The 27,866-nt window shown below is 45.0% G+C and overlaps 1 protein-coding gene across 1 annotated transcript; it reads right to left on the bottom strand.

Moving 5' to 3' along the window:
* Window positions 1-23: 23 nt before the first annotated feature.
* Window positions 24-26,112, bottom strand: cetp (cholesteryl ester transfer protein, plasma). The gene is made up of 17 exons (XM_080737120.1): window positions 24,771-26,112; window positions 24,508-24,696; window positions 16,088-16,202; window positions 15,760-15,891; window positions 14,491-14,561; window positions 14,191-14,278; window positions 14,029-14,098; window positions 13,114-13,174; window positions 12,576-12,710; window positions 8,950-9,029; window positions 8,115-8,168; window positions 4,917-5,063; window positions 4,449-4,516; window positions 3,796-3,838; window positions 3,616-3,685; window positions 2,376-2,461; window positions 24-1,903 (listed from the first exon to the last, which is right to left on the bottom strand). Exons 2-17 carry the CDS (start codon window positions 24,647-24,649, stop codon window positions 1,826-1,828), a joined length of 1,440 nt encoding a protein of 479 aa, XP_080593246.1. The 5' UTR covers window positions 24,650-24,696; window positions 24,771-26,112; the 3' UTR covers window positions 24-1,825.
* Between the last annotated feature and the right edge of the window lie 1,754 nt (window positions 26,113-27,866).

Here is a 27,866-nt window from a genome sequence, read left to right as displayed (position 1 = left end):
ATGGAAACTGAAACATATTCATGTCATGTTCTTATAGCAAATCTTTTATTTATTTTTGTTTTATACAGTATATCTACAAACACTTTACAGGAACAATGACTACGGTACATGTGTCGCATCTCAGATATGATTAATGACAAATAAATTTGCACCATAAACCAATCACATAAATATATCTTAACTATTTACACAATCACTCATCTGCCTGTTTTTATAATCTTTTTACCAAATCTTATCAGCATGATCCAGTGGTTCTCAGCCTGTGGGTCGGGACCCACACGATTTGGGGGTGGGGTCCCCAGTACTGATAAAGTAGGTGACACAAAAAACGACATCTCTGAGTCCTACCTGGGTTGCATCTTGGAAGCAAATCTATCTAGTGAAAAATGAAAAAAATGAAATGACTACCACGGTAATCAAAAAAGTCAACAAATGTGTTTCCTGCAGAGGGTTGCCCCGCTGATCAATAGTAAAACACGAAAGACTCTAGGAGGTGCACTTATTGGGCCCCTCATTGATTACGGAATCCTCATATGACCCCAGCCCCTATAGACCTTATTCACAACACGCCATCTTGGATCACATGACTTCCTGGGATAGCAGCCTGCATTACAAACCATTGTGAACAATGGAGCGATGGTCCCAAAATATGAGTTCTATTCAACCATTTTCTTTACAAATGGGTAGATGACAACATCAACATCCCCAAAAGGATTAAATAGAAGGGTACATCCACAATATTCATGGTAGTTAGGTTACACTGTTACTCTGTACAAAGACTTGCTACAGTATCTGTGCAGACTAGTGCTTGCTCTGCCATCAGTTAATATTACTGTATCGTGATTTTTGCATATTAATCAGGAACAATCTAAAATAGTTAACTCTTTCTGTGCCAAATGCCAAAATGGCTCCAAGGTAGCTGTGCCACGGTTTTGTATGTTTTTCTTTACTATGCAATGAAAAAAAATGTTGTTTTTTTTTTTTATAATTTTTTTCCCCCAGAAACAGACACAGTTGTTGTGATTCAGTGGCAAAAAGAATTTTGTCAATCAGACAAATGGTTCCAGAGATAGAGCTGTTTGAATAAAAAAAAAATCGAACCTCTGTTCGAAGTGGAGCTGTGTGTGTGTGTGTGTGTGTGTGTGTGTGTGTGTGTGTGTGTGTGTGTGTGTGTGTGTGTGTGTGTGTGCAACAGCGCCCCTCCCTTAACATGTGTGGTCAGAAAAGGTTACTGCAGGCTACAGACAGACACGGAGACAGACAGACAGACAGACCCACACACACGGCCACGTATAGGGAGCTTGTGTTCCACACAGCTCCAAAAAGTGTCCATCCACTAGAATGAACACACATTTTCTCAATCAGCTAAACGAGGGAGCCAACACACAAACAGAGAAAAGCATCTCTCTGATCTCAGGTCATTTTGACATCTTTAAAAAAAAAAAAAAAAAATGTTTTTTTCTTTCTATACAAAAAACACAAAAGACGTCATGAGACGTCATTGGCACCCAGGGCTTTTGAAAAAAACGTCAAGAGACGTCATTGGCACAGAAGTTAGTAAGCACTGCTTTGTACACAGTAAGGTTGCAACCTAACTTACTTGAATATCGTTACCATGGATGTAATCAATCTACTGTAGCCCTTCTATTTAATACACAATGACCAAACCTTTAACATCAATCTTGGAAATAAATGATAAAAGAATCAATGCACTAAATAAAAAAAAGACTGCCCTCTCTCACATCAATTGATGCTAAAATGCAAACAATACAAATAAAAAACTAAACAAAATGATAAGCACCCATTTGGAAAAAACTGTTCTGGGTTATTGAAGTGTCTTCTTTAGGAATTCAACCAGGAGATGATGAGGAAAACCAAAGTCCATCTGGATCACCACAAACCCCTGCAGAGAAAGAGAGAGAGAGAGAGAGAGAGAGAGAGAGAGAGAGAGAGAGATACACAGACAGTGTGTGTGTTTCAATATTAGAATGCAACAAATAAATATAAATCCATTTAAGTTTAATTATTTAGGCCTGAACGCTTTAGCTATTGAAAAATAGCAGATAATATACAAGCTCGCAGCGCGGCACTCGGTGCCGCGCTGCGAGCTTGTATATATCTGCTATTTTTGAAAAATCGTGAACAAAAATCGTGAACATTTGTGCAAGTCTTTGAATATCTTTGACCTGATTCTAGACTGCCCTACAAAGGCAGAGTGCAGTAACTACGTTTTCGGACACACCAACTTATTTGTGTCGCCCAAAGGTCAAATTAGCCTTCATGATATTGGGGGATGAACAATTAGCTCAAGAACAGATATACAATCAGTGTAATATGAGTGTGAGAGACAGAATGAAGGTCTACAGTATACTTACATCCCGATGAAGTACTTCCGGGTTATAGATATCAAATTGGTTGGTTCCCTGTTGGTCCAACAGCCTGGTCAGCTCTGGCCCCAGCACTAGAAAAGAAAAGCCCGGTCAGAAATGTCATCATAGTTCAACTTTTTAATGTCTCACAACGGATCATGATGCGTTGTGGCTATTTTCACTCTTTTACATTTTTGATTCTATTTTTTTATAATAGCACATTCCTCATTCCCCACATATTCCTCTTTCAGTTGCATACCCCACTGAACAGGTGCCCTGACCAACCTGTAAAGCCCCTATCAGAGTCGGCACCGCGTTGATAAGCTATCCACCACGGTGTAGTCATAAAACTACAACATTACGTCATTACTCGCAGCGAAGAGCTATCCACCGCGAGTCTATGGTCCCGACAATCTCTCTGTTTTTACTTTCAGACAGATCGGCCCATCACCCCGTTCACTGATTGGTCGATCTAGACCAGTCAGTCACAGTGATAGGACTTCACCGTGACTGACTATGATGGCCCCCACTTGTTTTCTCACTTTAGGTGGATAGCTTATCACCTAAAATCTGCGGTGATAGGCTCTTCACCTTGGACTCTGATGACAGAGTTCGCAGCACTTGATCCCACGGTTCATTGGATGATGCATGTTGGTTTTGTCCCTGGGTCTGATCGTTCACATGTCTGATCTTGTGGGGTAAATAGCTATTCAAACTCCCTTATACCTAACAGTGTTAATTTCGTCGACTAAAACTATGGTGAAAAATGTTCGTCGACTACTTTTTTTCACTGACGAAAACTAAATAAAAACTATATGATGATGACTAAAACTAAGACTAAATATAGTGACAATTTTGTCAACAAATAAAAACTAGACCAAAATGTTAGGGAGGGAATAGTGGATAAGAGATCCAGTAGAACTAAAAGACAGGTCATTTTGTGTTTGGTTGCGCTCGGTTGTTGTGCTCTGATATTTTCAGCATGCAACCAACTGTAAAATCAGCCATTACAAGGCTGGCCAAAATACTTCTTTGTCAACAAAATCAACTGTAGATTGACTATATTCTTAGGATATTTTGTTGACTAAAGCAAGACTAAAACTAAAACATTTCAGGTGACTAAAACGAAATAAAAATGTATACAATACAGTATATGTCTAAAACGAAATAAAGAAATTCTGTCAAAACTAACACTGGTATCTTATATATGTGTTTGTGTCTGGTACAGTATATGTCACTGTCTTACCAGATAGGATTTTAGGAATGCCTATCGTCTCCACAGCATCTCTTATGTACTGATGCCGAGTCTCAGCCAACTACCGGGAACAGAGTAAAGAGGATGAGGAGGTTAGACGGTACACAGTACCAGAGAGACAATGAGAGTGAGAGAATAGCTGGTTTTCAAAAGAAGAATAAAGCATCTCACCTGTAGACTGTCTGATGACAGGCTTGCTTGAAGTATCAATATTCTACGTAGGAAAGAAATGAGAATAATAAACTAATGCACCAGGTACAGCACATGCAGAGGATCTGACAAGATGGATATGAATGTGAGAGTGATGTAATTATACAGAATAAGAAAAAAGGGAGGTAATGCATTGTAGCGCAGACTTTTGGAAATGACAAATCACAAATAGAATACGATGCCTTTATTCGCATTGCACAACATTGAAATTTAGTGTGAAGTGAACCCCTTAAAAATATATGAACATTCTATTCTATTCTATTCTATTTCTATCTATTTCTATACTATTCATGGTTAGTTCACCAGTATAGTATTTCCCTAAACCAGAATATTATTGCTCAGATTATTGCACAGTTGAAAGATATTATTGCACAGCCTCAAAATGATTTATCAAGGTTCAGTTAAAACTGTTCAATAGTCTGGTGTGGGCGTTAATACACCTACAGCGCCCTCCAGTGGTCATCAGACTGAAAAGCCTGGGTGAGACATTATGCATTATGAGAAGGGTTTATTCTGCTGGCTGACTCTGTCTTGGGTTTTGGAATGCTCAATAACTCTATGTTAAGTTATTATTTTGTTTCTGTCTGTGAACCTAAAAGGAGAAGAGGACTTACTCTGTGGCGTTACCATGAAGAAAGACCTTCTTGTCAGCATAGGAAACTGTTACCGCAACTTCCACCTCCTAGACAAGCAGGAAATGCAAAAAAATACATCAGTTGCAGCTGTTGCACACATAAACATTATGGGCATTTAAAGCTCTACTAAGAGAGTGTAAACTGAACAGTATATATCGTAGCGCATGTCGTACCATACGACAGTGTTGCTCAAGCTTCTGTCATGGAGAAAATCTGATAGAATGCATGGTCTAAATCTCAAATCTGTCATTTGTACACTGTCAGAGTTAAGGGGAGACCTTGAAATGTGAAAGTTTGAGAAGCCCTGAGCTAAAGTTCAATTTGCCTAGCTCCAGCCAATGGACCCGCCCACTCTCTGAGTGGACTGCTTCAGCGCAGAGTCTGAAATCAGGCTAGAGTTCAATAAAGAGTTGAAATTATAATTCAGCATGAACACTGCTGTCTGACCGTTTGAAAGAAGAGTGTGGTGTTACTTCCACAGCGGAGCTCTCCAGAGGCCTGCGTCCGGACACTGGTGCCCAGAGGAGAGGACTTTAGATGGGGAACGGATGAACTCCACACCCTGAGCTCTGAATACCCTGGATGCAACAGACACTGATACAAACACACATACACATGTGCGCACACGCGCACACACACACACACACACACACACACACACACACACACACACACACACACAAACATGCATGCACATGCACGGTCGCACGCACGCATACAGTACACATTCAGTAAATACTGTAGTCTACAACATACATACTGTACTAGTAAGACACCTCAGGGTGACATGCGACCTCGCCCTAAAGGGCGAGGTTGCGCCAATTCTTGACTATCTGGCCAACCACAGTGTTTCTCTGACGATTCTAGTTGTTATCATTCTGGGGGGAGTTTGTTCATGTTTTTGTGAGGGTATCAACCCTAGGAGACACGGGGAAACATGCAAACTCCACACAGAAAGGCCCTATCGCCAACCCCATCGAGGGTGTGAGCGATGGGGCCTAAACATGGAAATGTGGAGAACACTATATATGGAGATAGTCCAGTCCATCATGTCATAATGGGACTACCGTCATAGACAGTAGCCATTGTTAGGCCGGAGTCAATGGCTGTGTCTATGACGGTAGTTCCATATGACATATTGTTTAGTTTAGTTTAGTTTAGTTTAGTTTAGTTTATTTCGATCCTCATCAAAGTTTCACAAACACATAAATCATTACATCAATTTCTAGCTGATCGAAAAGGCATAGGCCGAAGCTCAGAGCTTATTAATGCCTATCCTTTTCCCCTACAATTAACATTTCAATTTAAAATAAAAGTTCATATTTCATGAACACTCAAAACATCCGTTTTACTTTAACAATGTCACTGTTCGTAATAAAACGAACCTTTCCAAATTTCTTATTCAAAAAAATAAAATAAGAGTCAAAAATAAAAATCAAATCAAATAAATAAAATATCTTAAAATTGTATACAGTACACCAGTATATATAGTATACCTACATTCTGTATGCTGATTACCAACACCAATACTGCCACATCACACCCTGTCGCTCATCTAAATACTATACTTATAATGTAATTATTCGTTTTTATTTAATAATTTAGTAATTTAATTCCTTTAAGTCGCTACATATTCATTTCTATATTTCTCCAAAACTATCTCCTTTAGCTGTTTCTTAAATTGTCTCAGATTGTTGCAGATTTGGACCTCCTCCGGTAAACCGTTCCATAATTGGACTCCTCTGACAGATATGCACATGCTCTTCATGGTCGTCCGAGCCCCAATATGTTTGAAGTTCTTTTCCTTTCTCAATTCATACCTCCCCTCCCTATCCTTGAACAAACTCTGTACCTGTCCAGGTAGTAGTTTATACCTTGCCTTATACATAATCTGTAGTGTTTTAAATTCAACCAGGTCATGAAACTTAAATGATTTGGAGTTTAGAAATAATGCATTTGTGTGATCATGATAACCTACCTTATGAACTATACGTATTGCTTTTTTTTGGATTATACATAATGGACTTAGGTTTGTTTGATAGGTGTTTCCCCACACCTCCACACAATAGGATAGATAAGGCAGTATTAGTGTGTTATACAGCATGAACAGTGAGTTGTTGTTCAAAATATTCTTAACCTTGTACAATATCCCAATACTCCTAGACACTTTTGCCATTACATGATTTATATGGGCTTTCCAACTGAACTTATGGTCAATTACAACTCCTAGGAACATGTTCTCATATACTCTTTCCAACATTACATTTTCTATCATTAATTCAACATTTGTATTTAATTCGATTTTTTTGTTTCCAAAAATCATAAATTTTGTTTTTTTTAGGTTAAGTGATAATTTGTTTGAATCGAACCATAATTTCAATTTCCCCAGTTCAGTAGAGACAACCCTCAGCAGTTGCTGGAGGTTCTCCCCTGAGCAAAAGACATTTGTGTCATCTGCAAAAATAACAAACTTCAAAATACTTGAAACTTTACATATGTCATTTATATATAAGATAAATAACTTAGGGCCTAATATAGACCCTTGTGGAACGCCACAAGTAATATCTAATCTTGTTGACATAAACTCCCCCATCTGTACAAACTGTTTTCTATTTTCAATATAACTTTTGATCCACTTAAGCCCTACCCCTCTAATTCCATAATTATCCATCTTGTGTAGTAGAATGTCATGATTAATAGTGTCAAAAGCTTTCTTTAGATCAATAAATACTCCTACTGCATATTTCTTATCTTGAACTGAAGTTGTTAATTCTTCTATTAACTCAATTAATGCAAGTGAGGTAGATCTATTGGTTCTAAATCCATACTGACAATCTGTCAGCAGATTATGATTTTCTATGAAGCTATCCAGTCTGGCAGAAAATAGTTTTTCCAGGATCTTAGAGAATTGAGATAGCAAGGAAACTGGCCTGTAGTTAGTAAAAATATGTTTGTCTCCTGCTTTATGTATAGGTATTACTTTAGCAATTTTCATCTGGCAAGGAAAAGATCCTGATTTAAATGATGCATTACAAATATGAATTGGACTAGACTATCTCCATATATAGTGTTATCCACATCACCATGTTAGGACTCATATATGGGCATAAAAAGTATGTCATGTGACATCACTTCCTGTACAGACAGTCAGCCATTGACTCCGGATTAACAATGGCTACTGTCTATGACGGTAGTCCCATATGACATATTGGACTAGACTATCTCCATATATAGTGTTATCCACATCTCCATGTTTAGACAGCCAATGACTCCGGCCTAACAATGGCTACTTTCTATGACGGTAGTCCCATATGACATGATGGACTGGACTATCTCCATATATAGTGTTATCCACATTTCGTGTAGCCGCCCTGTACAGGAAGTGATGTCACAACTCGCTGACATCACACTGACATCACAGAGGATACGGAAGGACGGTCACGAGGATACGGAAGGAAGGAAGGAAGGAAGGAAGGACACTCAAGCGACACGATTCTTCAGAGTATATGCGACCTTTGGTCGCAATAACCCCAATCCATATTATAATTCACACTGTATTCAATTATAGTCCCTACATTTTGCATTGTTATAGTGCATGCGAATCTGCGTGTGTGTGCGTGTGTTGGAATCTACTTTCCATATTACCTGACTCATGAATTCAGGCATGGCAGTGGCTGATGTATTTGTCTGGAAAAGTTCCTGAAATTAGATAAATCAACATAAAGTGAACTTTACATCGAAAACAAACCCTAAAGGCATATAAGCACAATAAGACCTTTGTTCATGCATAATGCATTACTGTACTGCACTTTAGTACTTTAGACATTTGTGATTTAAAGATATTTACACAACCACACGCAAGTCATGATACAACTAATATTATACAATACTGGCAGAGCCGCAGAAAGCAGAGTCTGGCTAAACTGATTTATTTAGTTGCCAGGAAGTTCAAACTATTACATATTACATGCTCTGCCGTTCCCCTCAGAATAGGGATGCTATATGGTTACGTGGTAGAAGTGTTGGCATAGTGGTCCAGGAACCTATATAGGCTCAGTGAAGCCTAACAGTGCTTTGGGGGTTCGAGTCCCAAGCCAAATGGCTTTTCTCCGTGTCACTCCACATCTCTGTCCTTGTGGTGTAAATTTACTTACTCCACTACATCTCGGATGCAAATATTGCACCTTTACTCCACTACGTTTATTTGAAAACTTTAATTACTTGTTACTTTGCAAATATAAATAATGATTATATTATAAAACATACATTACTCCACTTACTCAAGTACATTTTGAATTCCAGACTTTTTCTTGTATCAGAGTGTTTCTACACTGCAGTATTCATACTTTTACAGTAAGTAAAATAATGTGAGTACTTTTTCCACCACTGCTCTCACCCATTTCCTGTCAGCCTTCTGTCCTGTCAACAAAGGCGTAAAAAGACCCAAAAACTAATCTTAAAAAAGGGGGGTTGTACTAACTTTGAGTTCTGCGCCTGAGATGTTGAGAAGGAAGCGTCCGTCTTTGTGTGCAGCGGTGACCATGGGGTTTAAAACCTGATCTGAGGTTCAAACACAGGTTTAGGTCACTGAGCCTTTTACTTACATTTTATTTGTATACATCTTTCCAAAAATCACCGTTGTTAAAAATGTGACTGAAAGAAAGATGGCAAAAAGAAGAAATAGTAATAATATTAAACAAGTACATAGTAAGTATGCTTTTTTTGCTTGAGGAAGACGAGTTTGGTCGAAATTATGCTAATAATAAATAATAATACATTTCTCAAAACATTATCAAACATAAATGAAAAAAGTAATTAAAAACATGGCCTTCTGACATATTAGGAGGGCAGTAAGATTCAAGATCAAGATTCATTTATTTGGTCCCGAAGGAAATTTGTCTTGGACATGCAGGCTGCTACATAACATACAACAGGACAAGACAGACAGAAAGTAAATTACACCAAATTGTGCACAACAGAGTGCTGACATAGGCCTACAGGTCAAGTGTATACATTACATTACATAATGTGCGAGTAAGAGTCGCCAGAACCAAGAACATGTGTTTTGATGAATCTATCATCTATCTATAAATGCGAGAAGTCTCTGCGTGTGTGTGTGTGTGTTTGTAATCCGCGTATCTCGAGAACCGTTCGTCCCACCGGCTTCAGATTCGGCACGCGCGTTCCCCGCCGCGGCACGGAGTGCAGTGCCGGGTCTCGACCCGACCCGACGCGCGGTTTTCCCGAACCGGCGCGAAACGTTCGGAATCTCCTTATGCGGGGTTGATTGTTGACATCAGGCTGTTTCTGAGGAAATCGGCGAAAGCTCTGACTCATTGTGACATCACTTCATAAAAGGCTCTGACATCACGTACGCCACATGAGTCAACAAAAAATCTCTGTGAGTGTGTATGTATGTAGGTAATCCACGTATCTCGAGAACCGTTCGTCCCACGGGCACGCGCGTTCTCCATATGGGCATAAAATGAATGCCCCCATATGAGAACCGTTCGTCCCACGGGCACGCGCGTTCCGTCCCACGGGCACGCGCGTTCTCCATATATGGGCATAAAATGAATGCCCCCATATATGGGCATAAAATGAGAACCGTTCGTCCCACGGGCACGCGCGTTCCGTCCCACGGGCACGCGCGTTCTCCATATATGGGCATAAAATGAATGCCCCCATATATGGGCATAAAATGGATAAAGGGACACAGACAGACAGATTCAGAGATCTCCGAGAACCGTTCGTCCCACGGGCACGCGCGTTCCGTCCCACGGGCACGCGCGTTCTCCATATATGGGCATAAAATGAATGCCCCCATATATGGCCACGGCACGGAGTGCAGTGCCGGGTCTCGACCCGACCCGACGCGCGGTTTTCCCAAACCGGCGCGAAACGTTCGGAATCTCCTTATGCGGGGTTGATTGTTGACATCAGGCTGTTTCTGAGGAAATCGGCGAAAGCTCTGACTCATTGTGACATCACTTCATAAAAGGCTCTGACATCACGTACGCCACATGAGTCAACAAAAAATCTCTGTGAGTGTGTATGTATGTAGGTAATCCACGTATCTCGAGAACCGTTCGTCCCACGGGCACGCGCGTTCTCCATATGGGCATAAAATGAATGCCCCCATATGAGAACCGTTCGTCCCACGGGCACGCGCGTTCCGTCCCACGGGCACGCGCGTTCTCCATATATGGCATAAATGAATGCCCCCATATATGGGCATAAAATGAGAACCGTTCGTCCCACGGGCACGCGCGTTCCGTCCCACGGGCACGCGCGTTCTCCATATATGGGCATAAAATGAATGCCCCCATATATGGGCATAAAATGGATAAAGGGACACAGACAGACAGATTCAGAGATCTCCGAGAACCGTTCGTCCCACGGGCACGCGCGTTCCGTCCCACGGGCACGCGCGTTCTCCATATATGGGCATAAAATGAATGCCCCCATATATGGCCACGGCACGGAGTGCAGTGCCGGGTCTCGACCCGACCCGACGCGCGGTTTTCCCAAACCGGCGCGAAATGTTCGGAATCTCCTTATGCGGGGTTGATTGTTGACATCAGGCTGTTTCTGAGGAAATCGGCGAAAGCTCTGACTCATTGTGACATCACTTCATAAAAGGCTCTGACATCACGTACGCCACATGAGTCAACAAAAAATCTCTGTGAGTGTGTATGTATGTAGGTAATCCACGTATCTCGAGAACCGTTCGTCCCACGGGCACGCGCGTTCTCCATATGGGCATAAAATGAATGCCCCCATATGAGAACCGTTCGTCCCACGGGCACGCGCGTTCCGTCCCACGGGCACGCGCGTTCTCCATATATGGGCATAAAATGAATGCCCCCATATATGGGCATAAAATGGATAAAGGGACACAGACAGACAGATTCAGAGATCTCCGAGAACCGTTCGTCCCACGGGCACGCGCGTTCCGTCCCACGGGCACGCGCGTTCTCCATATATGGGCATAAAATGAATGCCCCCATATATGGGCATAAAATGGATAAAGGGACACAGACAGACAGATTCAGAGATCTCCATATATGGGCGTGAAATGGACGCAAATAGACAGATATCTCCATATATGGGCATATATGGGCAGACGTACGCCACATGAGTCAACAAAAAATCTCTGTGAGTGTGTATGTATGTAGGTAATCCGCGTATCTCGAGAACCGTTCGTCCCACGGGCACGCGCGTTCTCCATATATGGGCATAAAATGAATGCCCCCATATGAGAACCGTTCGTCCCACGGGCACGCGCGTTCTCCATATATGGGCATAAAATGAATGCCCCCATATATGGGCATAAAATGGATAAAGGGACACAGACAGACAGATTCAGAGATCTCATACGGCATAAAGGGACACAGACAGACACACAGACAGACGGATACAGAGATCTCCATAAATGGGCATAAAATGGACGCAAATGGCATATATGGGCATAAAATTTACGCAGAATCACAAAGATCTCCATATACGGGCATAAAGGGACACAGACAGACAGATTCAGAGATCTCCATATATGGGCGTGAAATGGACGCAAATAGACAGATATCTCCATATATGGGCATATATGGGCATAAAATGGACCCAGAACTATATCTGCAGTGATCTCCATATATGGACATAAAATGGACGCTGACAGACAGACAGATAACAGATATCTCCATATATGGGCATAAATGGACACAGGCAAACAGATGGTCAAAACGGGTCCTATGACAACAGGTATAATGGGGTTTGCATTAAAGGGCGGGGCATTCATTCCCTATTTACGTTGTTCCGAGTTGGCCAGGTCGCCGACTAGACGCTGGGCCGCCCTTCGGGCGGCCCAGCTTCTAGTACTTAAAATGGAGTTTGGAGTTACGATGGGTTTTTATAGGAAGGAGGCTGTCTGATAAAATGAATATCAAATATCTAAATATTGAATCAAGCAACATAAAAACTGCCAGGGGTGTTCCCAAAAGCCTGTTTAGATGATATCTTAGATGATACCTCTTATCTCAGTCTTGACTTGAAAATGACTGCATACAAACAGAGAGAACAACGTAAAAATAAAATGTTCTGACTACTAACCAGACAACCAGAAGTACAGCATCTTGTGTTGTGTCAGCTGACTGGGATGAAACACGGACTCATTGATGACGGCAGATATATTGTTGTACTTGGTCAAACCCTGAAGGATTGGGGTTGTAGGGCAGAGAAACGTTCACAAAGAGAGGTCAAGTCAGCTCAGTAATACATGGGCTTTCTCCCAGAAAGTGTCTCTAAGTCAGTGGTTCTCAACCTTTTCTGTAAAGTGTTGGGCACCGATGGCCTAGCAGTTAAGGTACAGGCTCTATTCTAAACTGAGACCTACAACCTTTGCTGCGTGTCACTCCCCTGTTTCCTGTCTACACTGTACTATCATAATGAAGGCATAAACGGTTTGGGCTTTTGGAGACACTCACACGTGCATGTACACATAAGAAAGTAAAAGTGGGTTAGGGTTCTCACACACACCCGCACACACACAGGCATACACGCACGCACGCACACACACACACACACACACACACACACACACACACACACACACACACACACACACACACACACACACACACACACACACCTGCTGTATCTTGTATGAAGTCAGCCAGTATGTTTGCCACCTTGTTGATCTCTTTACAAATCTGCAGCAGAGACCAGAAACAGTATTAATAAACAGCATGGGCATTCCCAGATGATGCCCTGTTAGAACCAATTGAGCAAATAAACTTGTTTGTCAAAACTGTACATTTACATAACAGAAATTACACACAATGATCAGCTGTTGTTATTTATGTCATTGGGTATTATAAAGAGTGAGTTCCAACAGCTTACAAGAGGCTGCTGAAAGGGGTAAGCCTACATTCATTCATTCTTCTTTCTTACTTTCTTTCTTTGAATATTTAAAAACAAGTACTCACAAGTTAACTGTGACTGATATTTTTTTAATTGAGGATGAACACAATACGATCACAGACATATATCTTATCTTGGTCCTTTTGTGGCATTTCAGACATGAGAGAAGCACTAATAGACAATCTCACAATGCCAATTTTTCCTTTAACCACTTCACTCCTAGCATCCCTATTCTGGGGGAAATATTTGCCAAAAAATAGCAGATCTACAAGCTCACAATAGAGCATATACTGGAGATCTGCCATTTTTTGTGTAGAGCTTTAATGTTGAGTTGGAAATGAATGAGTGCACCAAGTATTAGAGCCAACTCAAGTTAAGTTTACCAAGTAAGTATAGAGGGTTTAAGTGGTTGGACCTGGATTTGACCAGCCTTTTGAACCAGTACTGAGTGGCAAACCAATCTGAGGTGCCACAATACAGACTTGACTCTGTTATTTTAACCTGGGGTTTGCAGTAAATGTTTCATCAATTGAACAGTAGGGGGCAGAGTTGGATCTCACACACACGCGCGCCTGCACACAGGCACGCACGCACGCACGCACGCGCACACACACACACACACACACAAGCTTAATGTCCTCACCTGCCCCTTGACGACCAGTTTGACAGTGAAAGAGATGAAGTCAGTGAAGAGTTTCTTCAACCAGTTTGGTCTAAACAGCAAACAAGACAGACTGTCAGAGAGATGTGTTGTTTTCATATGCAGGTATTTCATATTTCAGAAGTAGCCTACTACATGACTTACTCTCTGTCTCCCTGAAGCAGGAGATGAAGATGGTGAAAGTTAAGATAACAGTCTGTGGTGTCTGCCGCTACCCTCCCATTACCACAGTCTGACAGAGAGAGAGAGAGAGAGAGAGAGAGAGAGAGAGAGAGAGAGAGAGAGAGAGAGAGAGAGAGAGAGAGAGAGAGAGGGTAATGTGTTTGCATTACTGTAAAGAGACAACTTTTACAGTGTATGTCCTTATTGCCTGCCTCAGCCAAGAACAACTAAAAAAAACAGAATTGCATACTGTATGGCAAATACTATGTAGGCTATACTCACAGAGTTTAGGTTTGATTCCAAGATCAATCCGAGACTGGACCTCAAAGTCAATAGAATGAGCAACATTTACACTAGATGAAAGAGGAAAAATACACAGGTACAATTAGTAGTTCAAATTGAACTTTTCCAACAGTTATGTGACAGAAGAACAGAGCACATTATGTTCTCATTCAGGGCAGCACAAAAAGTTAAAATATGGAGATAAGAGGTTTGTGCCCGACACGATATGTAGCAATTTGACTACAGACCGCCATCTGAAAATATGTTGTGCTAGGGCCTAGGGGAGAATGTTTGTGCTAAAACTCCAACCCTAACCCCTAAACCTAACCTTTAAATGTCTAATCCCAACTCCAACTCCAACCTGAATATTTTCTTAATTGTAAACTATTATAGGATTATAGGAGTGACATTTATCTGCTTGACCCAGTAAAATACATGAGTTGAATCGCTCTAATCTGCGTAAGCACAAACTGATACACTTGATGGCCATCAGCTACATTATCAGATAGACTGACATCTATGCCCAATGATAGATGGGTCATCTTGTTCTCCAAGATCATCACTCAACTGAAGCATCACAGAGTCACCACCCTTAGTTATAGGGAAACTCAATCTACGACACGTTGTGAGCTTGTGGATCAGCTATTTAAAAGTGTTTTTAGTAAAAGAAAAAGGCAAAGGAGTTTGGGGATAAGGGGTAAGGCATGGATGAAAATAAGGCCCATAGAGTTCACTACCAGTAAGACGCCTAAGGTTATTTTGCCACCTTGCTCCTCCCACAGTTTTGGTGACACGCACTTGGGCCGTACAGTCATGTGTACAGTATGTCAAATCGACTGTCTTCATCGGGAATCCTGTGCTTGCATTTTGCTATAATAGGCCTACGTTATATAGGCCTAGTTTAATTTAGGCTCTATATTTTCTCCAATTAGCGTGGTTGCCTACAGGGCAATATAGTTCTTGTCCATCTTTATAATTTCATCTAAAGTAACCCCAAAAGTCCACTTTTTGCGTTTGGGGTTTACAGAAAAGGTTACCGAAAAAGTCCATTGAGTTCAAATGGACTTTTTCTGTCCCTTTTCTGATTGGACAATATTGGTCAAGCTTCACGTGACATCACAATATATAGGCAACCACACTTGCAATTTCCAAGAATTGCACCGTTCTAGTTCTTCTATACTTGTAAGGACATTTGACCCTCACAAGTACATAGTCATACAAGTACGCACGCACATGCACACACACACACACACACACACAAATACTCACAGCCAGCTGCCGTATCCATACTTAATGGTCCCTCTGAACACTGCAGACACATTGCTGATGGCCATGGAGATGCCCTCACCTGGGTGCAGCTCAAAGTCACTGCGACCAATCGACAAGTTGTGGATCTCTAGACTGGACACAGGGATGCTTATTATTATCATCACACCTCAATGGATGGATGGATGTGTGTGTGTATGTGTGTGTGTGTGTGTGTGTGTGTGTGTGTGTGTGTGCGTGCGTGCGTGCGTGCGTGCGTGCGTGCGTGCGTGCGTGCGTGCGTGCGTGCGTGCGTGCGTGCGTGTGTGCGTGCGTGTGAGTGTTCACTCACTTTTCTAGGCCGTATAAGATTCTGCCGATAAACAGCATTGATTTCTCTCCCTGCACACTGGGATATCTGGCATGCTGGAACGCTGCCTCGATCACCTTGGTGGTCTTTTCATTCACTACACACGCACACGCACACAAACACACACACAAACACACACACACACACACACACACACACACACACACACACACACACACGCGCGCGCGCAAAGTATCAGCTGTCACCATTTGCAGATTTTGCACAAACCAAGGTACTGTATACAACTGAACGGTAGGTTCCGTACGGAACCATTGTTTACTTAGATATGGAAGGATGACCTCCCACTTGGGTAATGACGCCCCCTGGCGATCATTCAGAGAAACTACTTCAGCTCCCGTACTAACGTAGGTAGGAAGGGCCTGTCACTCAAACCGGAGTGACCCGCCTCCAGGCTATATAAACCCCCGGAGGCGGAAGTAACATCCTCTTAATACCACTCTCTGCCACATTCAGTGAAACAGAGGGGCATTACGTGGGAGGTCATCCTTCCATATCTAAGTAAACAATGGTTCCGTACGGAACCTACCGTTTACTGTCAATATTCCAGGATGACCTCCCACTTGGGATTCTTAAACTCCCCTCTAAGCCACAACCTACTCTCATACCCCCACACACCCCTCATACGGGTGAGTACAGCCCAAACGGGCGTGACCCATCACCCAGAAGGTCCCAGGCCCACCGGACCTGGGTGTGAAGGCATGAGAAAATAAAGAGAGACCCTGACAGACCGAAGTCCGCCTCATTCAACTAAATGAAAAGGACAAGTCCGCCTTATAAGTAAGACACACTATATAAGGAAAACACAGGGTCCCCCCAAAGTACCCCAGGTGGCTACATGCCCACCTGTGGGAGGGGAAGATCCGACTCCTCTATGACGTAGAGGAGGCAACTGCACCCAGAACCGAATGCGCTAGCGAAGAGGATTCGATATCCAGGTGATAGTAGGCTGCAAAGGTAGAAGGCGAAGACCAATTCGCCGAAACACAAATCTCCTGAACAGAGACTCCCTTTGCCAGTGCCCACGAAGTAGCCACACCTCTAGTGCTATGGGCTTTAAGTGCCGCCGGCACTTCCACACCCGCACTAGAGTAAGCCAGCCTAATAGCATCCACAATCCACCTCGAAAGAGTGGGTCTAGACACCGGCTTTCTGACAAGAACATTGCCCATTTCTACAAAGAGCTGAGAAGAAGCTCTAGAACCAGCAGTCCTGTCACAGTAGGCCTTCAATGCCCTGACAGGACAAAGGCAATTCAGCCGTTCATCCTCCACCGAGACAAACGGAGGAGGATGAAAAGCCAGAAGAACAACAGGCTCCTTAGGAACCACCATGTTCTTAGGAACAAACTTAAGATGAGGCTTGAGCAACACCTTGAGATCATTGTTCATAAACTGCATGCACTCCGCAGACACCGAGAGAGCTTGCAGGTCACCAACTCTTTTAGCCGTGGCCAAAGCCAGCAAAAGAGCCGTCTTGAAACTCAAAAGTTTCAAAGGCATCCCTACAAGCGGCTCAAAGGGAGCCCGACATAGGCCCCCTAGAACCACCTGCAGATCCCAAACTGGGAACAAAGACCTAGTCACCGGCCTCAAACGTTCAACTCCTTGCATGAACTTGATGACCTCCGGGACTTTAGAAGGTGCCTTGCCCGCCACCCCCAGGTGACAGGCATTAATAGCCGCCAAATACCCCCTAAGGGTAGAAAATGCTAGACCACTTCTCAAGCGGTTCTGCATAAATTCCAGAATTTCCTGGGCTGACGCCACATGAGCCACCACAGGTGGAACACGCGACTCACACCAGTCCTCAAAGGCATTCCACCTTCCATCATAAGACGCCCTCGTAGAGGGCGCCTTAGCACTCTGAATGGTATCAACCACTTCAGAAGAAAAACCGGCTGCCAGCAGGTTTAACCTTTCACGTGCCAAACCCACAGGTCTAGGACCTGCAGGTCTTGGTGGAAGACCTCCCCCCTGGCCTGACTCAACAGGTCCCTGCACTGAGGCAGCTGCCAACCCGGTTCGCAAAGGAGAGGGGCGATCGCCGATCTCCACGTGCCCTTGTAGGGAGCCACCAGGAGCATCTCCAGACCGAACCTCCTGACTCTCTCCAGAGTGGGTCGGATTAAGTCGAAGGGGGAAAACGCGTACAGTAGACATCTCGGCCACGTGTGCGCTAAGGCGTCCAACCCCAAGGGAGGACTGCCCTTCACCGCGAAGAACAACGGACACTTCGTATTCTCCGCTGACGCAAACAGGTCCGCCACTGGCTGACCAAACTTGCGAAAAATCTGGCTCACCACCCTGGGGTGGAGAGACCAATCCTCGTAGCGAGGACCTCCCCTGGACAGGAGATCTGCTCCGCTGTTGAGGAGACCTGGGACGTGTGAGGCCCTGATCGACTTGAGGCGCGACAAGCACCAAACCGTCAATTCTCGAGCCAGACGGTCCAGTGGCAACGACGACAGGCCCCCCTGTTTGTTGACATAAAACATGGCCGTCGTATTGTCTGTCCTGACCAGGACGTGACAATGCAAAATCCAAGGCTCGAAATGCTTGAGCGCCAGGAGTATAGCCATCAACTCCAAATAGTTGATGTGACGACCCCTCATCTCCAGAGGCCAAAGCCCCTGCGCTGTGCGCCCCTCGAAAGTGGCTCCCCATCCACTGAGACTGGCGTCTGTCGTGATCGACTTGTGGGAAACCACCTCGCCAATCGAGACTCCGCTGGTGAGGAACCCCTCCACCAGCCACGGAGACAGGGCGATCGCGCAGGAAGGGGAAACCGTAACCTTCTTGTACTTCAAGGAGGGCGGGATCCCGAGGGATAACATCCATCTTTGAAAAGGTCTCATATGAAACCTGCCCAAACGCAACAGATGTACTGCGGAAGCCATCATTCCCGTCAGTACCATGCAACTCCTGTAAGTGACCTCCTGGCCCACTTGAAAGGAGTCGAGACATTCCCGAAACCTGTCCACCCTCTCCTCTGAGAGACGGGCCGACATGTCGGATGAGTCCAGAAGGACCCCAATGAATGTAAGACGACTTGCTGGAGTCAGCATGCTCTTGCCGTGGTTGACTATGAAACCTAAGGCCTTCAGGTGAGCCAAAACCACTTGTGTGTGACGCGCCACTTCGTGGGCGGAGCTCGCTGAAATCATCCAATCGTCGATGTACGTCGCCAACCTGACGCCCTGCTGTCTCAGCGGGGCGATGGCTGCTTCGGTCACTTTCACGAAAACCCTCGGGCTCAGTGACAGACCGAAAGGGAGTACTGTATACTCGTACAGGCGACCCTCGAAGGCGAACCGAAGGAATTTCCTGTGTGGGGGATAAATCTGGACGTGCTGATAAGCATCCTTCAGATCCACTGAACAGTGGAAATCCCCTTGCCTGACCGACCGTAACATGGTGGGTACTGTTAGCATCCTGAAAACGTACTTCTTCAGGTACACGTTTAGTGCCTTTAGGTCCAGGATGGGACGTAGCCCCCCCCCCTTTTTGGGCACCAGGAAATAACGGCTCCAAAATCCCATGCGGGATTGGGTCCTGTCCAGCTCCACTATAGCACCCTTGCTTAGCAATGAGCTGATCTCTTCTCTCAAAAGACTTGCTTTTAAACCACGTGCTCTGGTATGAATAACCCTGCTCGAAAGCGGGGGTATATCTGCGAACTGTAACCTGTAACCCCTGGTTATCGTTCGAAATACCCAATGGCTCGGGTTGCATAACTTCCACTGGCGCGCACAGCGTGCTAGCGTGTTTTGAGCGAGAGAAACCCCACCACTGTGCTTCCGTGACGGCGGAGCTTTTTTGGCGGCCGGACCGGAAGTGGGGAACCTGCGTATCCGTATCCGGAACGACCGGATGCGGAGCGCAAGGGTTCAATAGGCCGCATGGCGGAAACACCTTCTGGTTGTACCGCTTGACTAGCGGAGCTATTTTGCGGAGGGACCGGAAGTGGGGAACCTGCGTATCCGTATCCGGAACACCCGGATGCGGAGCGCAGGGGTTCAATAGGCCGCAAGGTGGGAACACCTTCTGATTGTACCGCTTGACTAGCGGAGCTCTTTTGCGGCCGGACCGGAAGCGGGGAGCTAGCGAATCCGTATCCGGTGAAACCGGAAGCGTTCGGTTTTCGCTCGATAGAGCGACAGGAATAGCAAAGCGATTCGACTGATAAACAGACTCGCCCACAACTAAAGCATTCTCCCCTGACAGGAGAGGAACTTTTACGTTTAATACCTGCTCTAAGGCCTTTATGCTTGTCCCTTGACCCGGGCTCATAGTAGGCCGACAGAATTTCTGACTCAAGGTTAAATTCATAGCATCGCTCACGCGAGGGAAAATCCACTCGCGCGCATGAGGAACCATATAATTGTTTGACGTTAACATTACTGGTTGCTGATAAAACCTCTGACTGATTAAAGAGTCCTGACGGGACTCCATCATTCTTACAGGAGGCATGCATAAAGGATTCATATTGTCGACGCGAGGGATATCCCACTCGCGCGCTTGAGGAACCACATAATTGTTTGACATTAACATTACTGGTTTCTGATAAAACCTGTGATTGATTATCGAGTCCTGACAGGACTTCATCATTACTACAGGAGGCATGCACGATGGGGTCGTCTGTGCTAGTGCGAGAGAGTTGGACAGAGACAGACTTTGCTCTTTCAACATGTTTATTGTCGACACAGGAGGCATCAAAAACAACATTTTCATTTCCCCGACACGGGGTACCGAAAAACGCCCTCGTTTGGGGGGAGGGGGACCGAGAGACACCTCGGACCCCCGCCCCAGCACAATTCCCCTCTTCAGAGTGTCATTTGCGCTGTCCCCTACCGCGGCCACCGCGGTATGAAGACTGCTGCCTGCCATCCTTGGACGGGCGGCGCGGCTGAGCGCGCTCGGGAACCACAGCCTTGCTGCGGGGCCTGTCAGGCGCCCTGGCTGCAGAGGCTCCCCTGGAGGAAGACGAGTGCTTCTTAAAAGAAGCAGAGCGGCCCCTTTCCTTGGCGCGGGAGGAGCGGGACGTCCTCCTAGCTTGCTGCGGTTCATCCTGTGGCACTGTGGTGGACTCGACGATGTCCTTAGCCGCCTTGAAGAAGGTAACTCTACCCTGCAGCAGCTCCAAGCCCCCACCCATGAGGGTGGTGGGACTGTTCTCCATGTTTATGAGAGACTTGTACATCTCCCCGCGAGGACCTAGAGGCTTCTCGCCCACGTCCCTCTTAGGCTCGAGGTCGACATAGTCGAGCCAGCGGGCTCTCTCAGACTGGAGGTTGTAGTCCATGGACCTGCCCATCCACTTAACCGCATGCCAATTGACCTTCAGCATGATGTCAAATAGAGTGTTCAGTTCAGCTGTGTGCTCCCCCGTGGGCAGACCTTTGACCAGGTCCTTGGTGGAAGCGAGCAAGAGCTGGATCAGATTCAGGTCCTTAGCGGCCAGAGCAGCGGACCGGTAGGCGTTACGAGCCCTGTCCGACTGCAGCTTGTCCTCCAGGACAGTGAACCCCGGCGGGTTGGTGCCGACGGGGCCAACAAACGGCCCGTTTTTAGCTGTGCCTACATCTTTGTACTGGGGTCTGACGGAACTCAGAAAAGATTGTGCCAACAGGTGGTCCAGGTTAGGGCAGGTGGACATGCCTGCCTCCGCACCGCCCACCAAATCCAACACAGAAAAAGGCAGCTTCCTGGGGTCTTTATGTGTCTTCCATGAGGAATGGAGGGCCTTGGTGAAACCTTTCACCAGCGGCAGCCTGGAGAGGACATACGGGGCGGGAACCGAAGGCTCCTGCCCGGGCATTTCGTCATCATCCTCGGCCTCTTCAGAGGGGAGAGGAGGTGGCAACTCCTCTCCAACTCTGGCCAGAGCTCTCATGTAGACTGTGAGATGATCCAGCATTTCTGCTGCAGAATCGACATCCTCTGCTCCCGCTTCACTCGCTTGACTGGCGGGTGGAGGGGCAGTGGTGCCTGAGGAGGCCTGGGAGCTCCCTGCGGCGTCCAGTTGACGTGCTGGAGCCGCAGGGGCATTACCTTTCACAGTGACCGTGAGTCGAGAACCCTCGTCCTCGACGGAGTCCTCCTCCTCCTCGGCCGTGTATCCAGAGTATTCAGAACCAGAACCCTCGCTCTGACAGGAGCTCAGGTCCGACTCTCGCCTGAAGGTCTGGACTGTTTTGGTGATGCTCACGTCGAGGGGGACGTCCCCGACGGTCACATCCAAGCGTTTCTTTTTGGGCACCGCGCCCGAAGGGGAAAAGGCTACCGGAGATTTCGTCATCTGGATGTTAGCCTTCTTGGTCGCCTTCTTAGCGGCGACTTCACCAGACCCGCCAGCTCCAGTGACAGTGGAGCTAGCTGCGGTCGGTTGCGCGGCAGGCGGTGTCTCATGTAGCACGGCGCCATCTTGACTTGGAATGGCGCGCTGATTGCCAAGCGGATCTCCGGAAGGCAGCGCCGCACCTTGACCAACGGTGCGGGCCGCCTGGGGAAGGAAAGACTGGGCTGTGGGGTTGAGAGCAGTGGACCCACCTGGTGGAGCGCAGGCCCCGAGGCCTGCCCTGGCTAGGTAGAACCGGTGTATCAGTACATCGTGGTCGTAGGCCACGCAGCAGTCACAGAAAGGTCCTGCTCTCCCCTGAGGACTCAGTGCAGAGAAGGCGTGTGCAACGCCCATGCAGCCGACACAGAGATGGTGAAGATCCTGTCCGTCGATGAGTCCTGGACAGCCTGGACATTGCCTCGGCAGGAAGGCCAGAGGATCCATGGCGAAGCACTGTAGATAGAGTTAACCAGAAGCAGACGAGCTAACAAGCTAACGGCTAAGGCTAGGCCACGCTTGATTCGGGCAGGGCCTGAACAAGCGGTAAGCAGTGTAGCTAACGTTAACAATAGCAGACGAGCTAACAAGCTAACGGCTAATGCTATGCCACGCTTGCTTCGGCGAAGGCCTGAACAAGCAGTAATAATCCTTTGTTATAAAAGGAAATAACCGTCGATTTAGGACGGAACAAGAATAAGTATTCTTAAGTACGGGTTAATTCAACACTCGCCAGTGGGCGACTCCAATGCCACCGCTTTAGGCTAATGCGCGAAGAATAATAATACAAAGGCTGAGTTTCAACTTATCTGAATGTGATATCGCAGAGAGTGAAAAGAGGATGTTACTTCCGCCTCCGGGGGTTTATATAGCCTGGAGGCGGGTCACTCCGGTTTGAGTGACAGGCCCTTCCTACCTACGTTAGTACGGGAGCTGAAGTAGTTTCTCTGAATGATCGCCAGGGGGCGTCATTACCCAAGTGGGAGGTCATCCTGGAATATTGACAGTAAACAGATGTTCATAGGTCGACTCGACTCAGCTGAGCAGACAGTGAAACAGAACAAAGACCACAGAACTCTCAAAAGGTAAGGTATAGAAGTGGGACTAAATGTGCAATGGAGGCTTGGTTTAAGCCAGCATAAAGTGCACTAGAGTACTCCAAACATGTGGAAATACAAGCATGCTCAAAAAAACTTGCATGCACAAAATCATTAAAAGATAACACAGAATTGATTTGAGCAAGCAGCCTCTGATGAAAAAAGCTGGATCTGACCATAGCATTTATCTGTTTTTCAAGTTTAAGTGCGTTGTCCACTTTGACGCCAAGATAGGAGACCATGGTTTTAAGGTTGCAGTGAACCCAGGTCAGTGGGTACAAGAGAACCACTAAGCATACTATGACCTCTGTTTTACTCTCATTTATATTTAGAAGGTTTAGAGCCATCCATGCATTAAGGTTACTGAGACAATCATAAAGAGTTGTCAGGGAGCCATTCATTTCATTATTTAGGGCCATGTACAGTAGTGGCACTACAGTAGATTTGCGGATCGTCCACCTGAAGGTGATAGGAGATGCCATGTCTCTTAAAAATGACAAATAAGTCCTATGGTCAGAAGATATAGGGAGAAAAGTATAGGCCCAAGGATAGAGCCTTGAGGGACTCTGGAAGACATGGGGGGTGGAAGACAAAACAAAATCTCCTAATTTGACAGAACACAGATTGTTGTTACACAATTTAGTGTAGTCCAAAAGAAGGAAACTAAATTTAAATGTTCATGTAATTAAGTGGTGGAAATTAAACAGGCATAAGAGAACATATAAACATGTGTACAAACAGACAACAGGAAGGAAGAGAACAACATCTGTGTCAAAGACAGTGACCTCGCCTGCAGCAACTCAAAGGAGCAACAATGACTGATAATAAGAAAGGAGGAATTAACAGGGCAAGGAATAATTTACAAGCAAGCTGACTGACCAGTAGGACAAAGAAATGAAAAGAGATTCATGGGGATGAAGAAAGGACATTTAATGCCCAGTCACTCACAGACAACAGCAGCAGGATAGGTGAGCCTGCACACAGCTCCAGTGTGCCGGTAGGCCAACGCAGGGTCCTCCAGGCAACCATGTGAGGTCCCAAACAGAGATAGGCACAGTAGCAGGACCCCAGCTATCATACACCTGGCCATCGCACCGTGACAAGGTGGTGAGGATGTTTGTGTTGTTAGCTGGTAGCCTACACAGTCAGATCCATAGTATTACAAATGAGAAAATTATTAAATCATTAAACAACCTGCTAAACAGACTTACCTCGAAACGGAGAGAGTGAGACCTCAGGTTTCCTTGAAAATATAGTCCAAGAGGCAGCAGTACTTTCTGGACAAGATTCTCACACCAAGGACTTCACAATCAAATATTCTTTTTGTACTGTATACCTTTTGCAGGCTGTAATTGACCCGCCTGTCCTCAATGAGCTCAGATGGTCACAGAACTTGCTCTGCTCCGTGATTTAGGCTCTCACCAACTGTTCTTACTTCACCTCTACAGCCTCTGAAATTCACCAGAACTTGTCTGCTGCCTTTTAAGGGGTCAGAGACAACATGTGTGAATCACAGAATTACCAGGACACATGAAAACACCCACAGTCTGATTCAAACACAAAGAGGTGCTTTAAGGTGAACTGGTCAAAGTACACTTCACAAACCTTTTTTTTCTTTTCTTTTTTTCAGGACAGGTCAGGCTGCTAAAAGCAGCAGCTAGAATTGATATAAACCGTTTGATTTCAACGACAACACCCTGGACAGAAACGGCCTGTTATCAATTTACAATTTAGGCATTTAGCAGACGCTCTTAATCTAGAGCGATTTACAGTAAGCAAGGTAACACGAGATCATACATCAAATGAAGATGTTTTCCTGCTTGACATGAGTCCATCAAGACCACTTGCCAAAGCCAAAGTACAGTATAGACAGCGAGTAATGAATAGTAATAGCAATTGCAAATACCTCAGAACAGATGCTACATACAGTAGTAGACGCCTTTTAAACAAGCTGAATGAGTAGAAATAATACTCTTGACTGTAGACTCCAAACGGTCAATAAAGTCCACACTACTGCACATTAACCTTTTCAAAACAACTGCAGCTGAAATCACAGGAACACGGGAACAACAAATAGACTAGTACTGCATGCAACATAAGGACACAGTTTGATGATCAAACAGACCTAATTACATACGACATGAGGACACGGTTCAATGACAAATAGACCTTATTACAACTGTATTTCAAGGGAGAATCTGCTAAAGATCATACAAAGTGTCCATTAATCAAACTTACCCTACATGTTTGAGATGAACAAGATGCTGGACTGTCTATAGCTCAATGGCTGTATCGCAGGGTGTGTTGATCTACTTTTCATCTGCTTTCAACCCTCCCAAGAAAACTAGCCACTGTTCTAGTGTATACAGTACATGCACAAAGAGCCCTTCTCACAAGCACCTGCTCAGCTGAGAAATTAGATACTAAAAGGCTGAGTCTCTATCTAACAACTACTTTGTTCCCTAATGGTAATTCCCTGAGAAACTGATCTGTTGAATGGATGTGTTCTCTTCATAGCCACCAAGCAAAATGGTCTCAAAGAGATAGAGAGACTATCATGAAGACCTCAGAGAAAACAACAAGAGAGTGGAGGTTGGATTAGGGCTGGACTCTTCAAAACACTCTCCCTTTACAGGTCATAACCTATTGGAATGCCTCTGTGTGTGTATGTGTGTGTGTGTGTGTGTGTGTGTGTGTGTGTGTGTGTGTGTGTGTGTGTGTGTGTGTGTGTGTGTGTGTGTGTGTGTGTGTGTGTGTGTGTGTGCGCACACGCGTGCGTGTGCGTACACTGGATGACCCCTTTAGTCTGAGAGTTGATGGAGGTCACATTTGAGATGATTATTGCACGACAGTAAATATACTGTAGGCTACATGTGTAGACATGTAGTGAATTCGACTAATCGTACACAATTAATGGTTACGCACACAAACAAATCACATTGCAAAGCATTGTGGAGCTTATAGATCTGCTAATTGTGAACATTTTGAAATGTTGACATATTTTGGAAAATGTTTGCCTTTAAATAATGACATGCATTGCAAGTATGAACCAAAGCAACATTCAACCTAATTTAAAGTGTAATACTTTAACGACAGCATTGAACCTTTGTTCATATTCTTGACTATATTGTTTCATGGCGCTGCGTTTCGTCCTTGCAGATTATCAAAGGTACTCATGTGTGACGCTGTAGTATGATCAAGTAGGGCATTATGAAAAAACACAAAAAGGAGATAAGTATTCTGTCCTACAGCAACGTTAAAGAGATTCTAGAGTGTCAGTTGTTTGACCCCAAAAGCCTCCAAAATGATAACATGTCCTCACTGTGACTTGTTCACATATACTCCATCACACAACGGTGTTGCCTCGAAAAGAACAGTTTTTACCTTGAAAATCAGTTATTTTCAGCAGGCAACTGTCGTCCTGTAGAGAGAGTGCACTTAGGGCATCAGGCGTTTACAAATGGGGTTGACTTAAGGGCATCAGGCGTTTACAAATGGGGTTGACTTAAGGTTAGAATTAAGTAACACAAGTGTGTGTGTGTGTGTGTGTGTGTGGTGTGGTGTGGTGTGGTGTGGTGTGTGTGTGTGTGTGTGTGTGTGTGTGTGTGTGTGTGTTTGAAAAGGTTCTCATTGACCGTAATGCTCCCAGTGACCTCATACAGTAACATGTGGCACATGACCACAGTAACCCTGTGGGTTTCAACATGGGGTCAGTCAACAAACCCTGTGTCCTGGTTGCACCATGAATCCTGATTTATACTTAGGTGTTTGCCGGATAGTGTTGTGCACCAATAATAGTAGATCTACAAGTAACCTGTACACATGTGCGTGCCATTTTTGATGAGGCATACCTCGGCTCAAACTGCTGGATGCGGTGTTCTCACCATCTAGGCCTAGGGTTAGGCCTACATTTACATTTTACCACATATGAATCACTTAAACCCCCAGCATCTGTATTGTGGGGAAAGCTTTAGCAGAAAATAGCAGATCGATAAGCTCACAAAGGTTGCCGGGAAAGCTTTTGCTTTCACCACAATAACAAAAAAAATACACTAGTACAGAGCCCTGAAGGACTCCGATCAACCATGTTATGGTTTAAGTCAGGGGTCTTCAACGTTTTCAGGCCAGGGACCCCTTAGTTGAGGGAGAGAGATGAAGCAGGGACCCCCACAACCTTATCATAGATTCCATATAGTTTCATTGTTTGACAGCACAATCGTCAGTATATTTTGGATTCATGTCAATTTGTGTTTTCAGATATTTAACCACTTGAACCATCAATACTTAATACACTTGACCATTAACTC

The sequence above is a fragment of the Nannobrachium achirus genome, assembly GCF_963921795.1.
Source record: "Nannobrachium achirus genome assembly, chromosome: 11".
In the NCBI taxonomy this organism is placed as follows: Eukaryota; Metazoa; Chordata; class Actinopteri; order Myctophiformes; family Myctophidae; genus Nannobrachium; species Nannobrachium achirus.
The sequence above is the reverse complement of the archived record's forward strand: the minus strand, read 5'-3'. Positions and strand labels throughout refer to the sequence as shown.

Excerpts from the sequence above, each read along its gene's own strand:
- cetp (XM_080737120.1), bottom strand. The coding sequence starts at position 24,649 with ATGGCCAGGTGTATGATAGCTGGGGTCCTGCTACTGTGCCTATCTCTG. Across the intron at positions 15,892-16,087 it reads ATCTTATACGGCCTAGAAAA|TCTAGAGATCCACAACTTGT; the intron begins GTGAGTGAACAC and ends CCCTGTGTCCAG. Across the intron at positions 8,169-8,949 it reads TCTCAGGCGCAGAACTCAAA|GAACTTTTCCAGACAAATAC; the intron begins GTTAGTACAACC and ends ATCTAATTTCAG.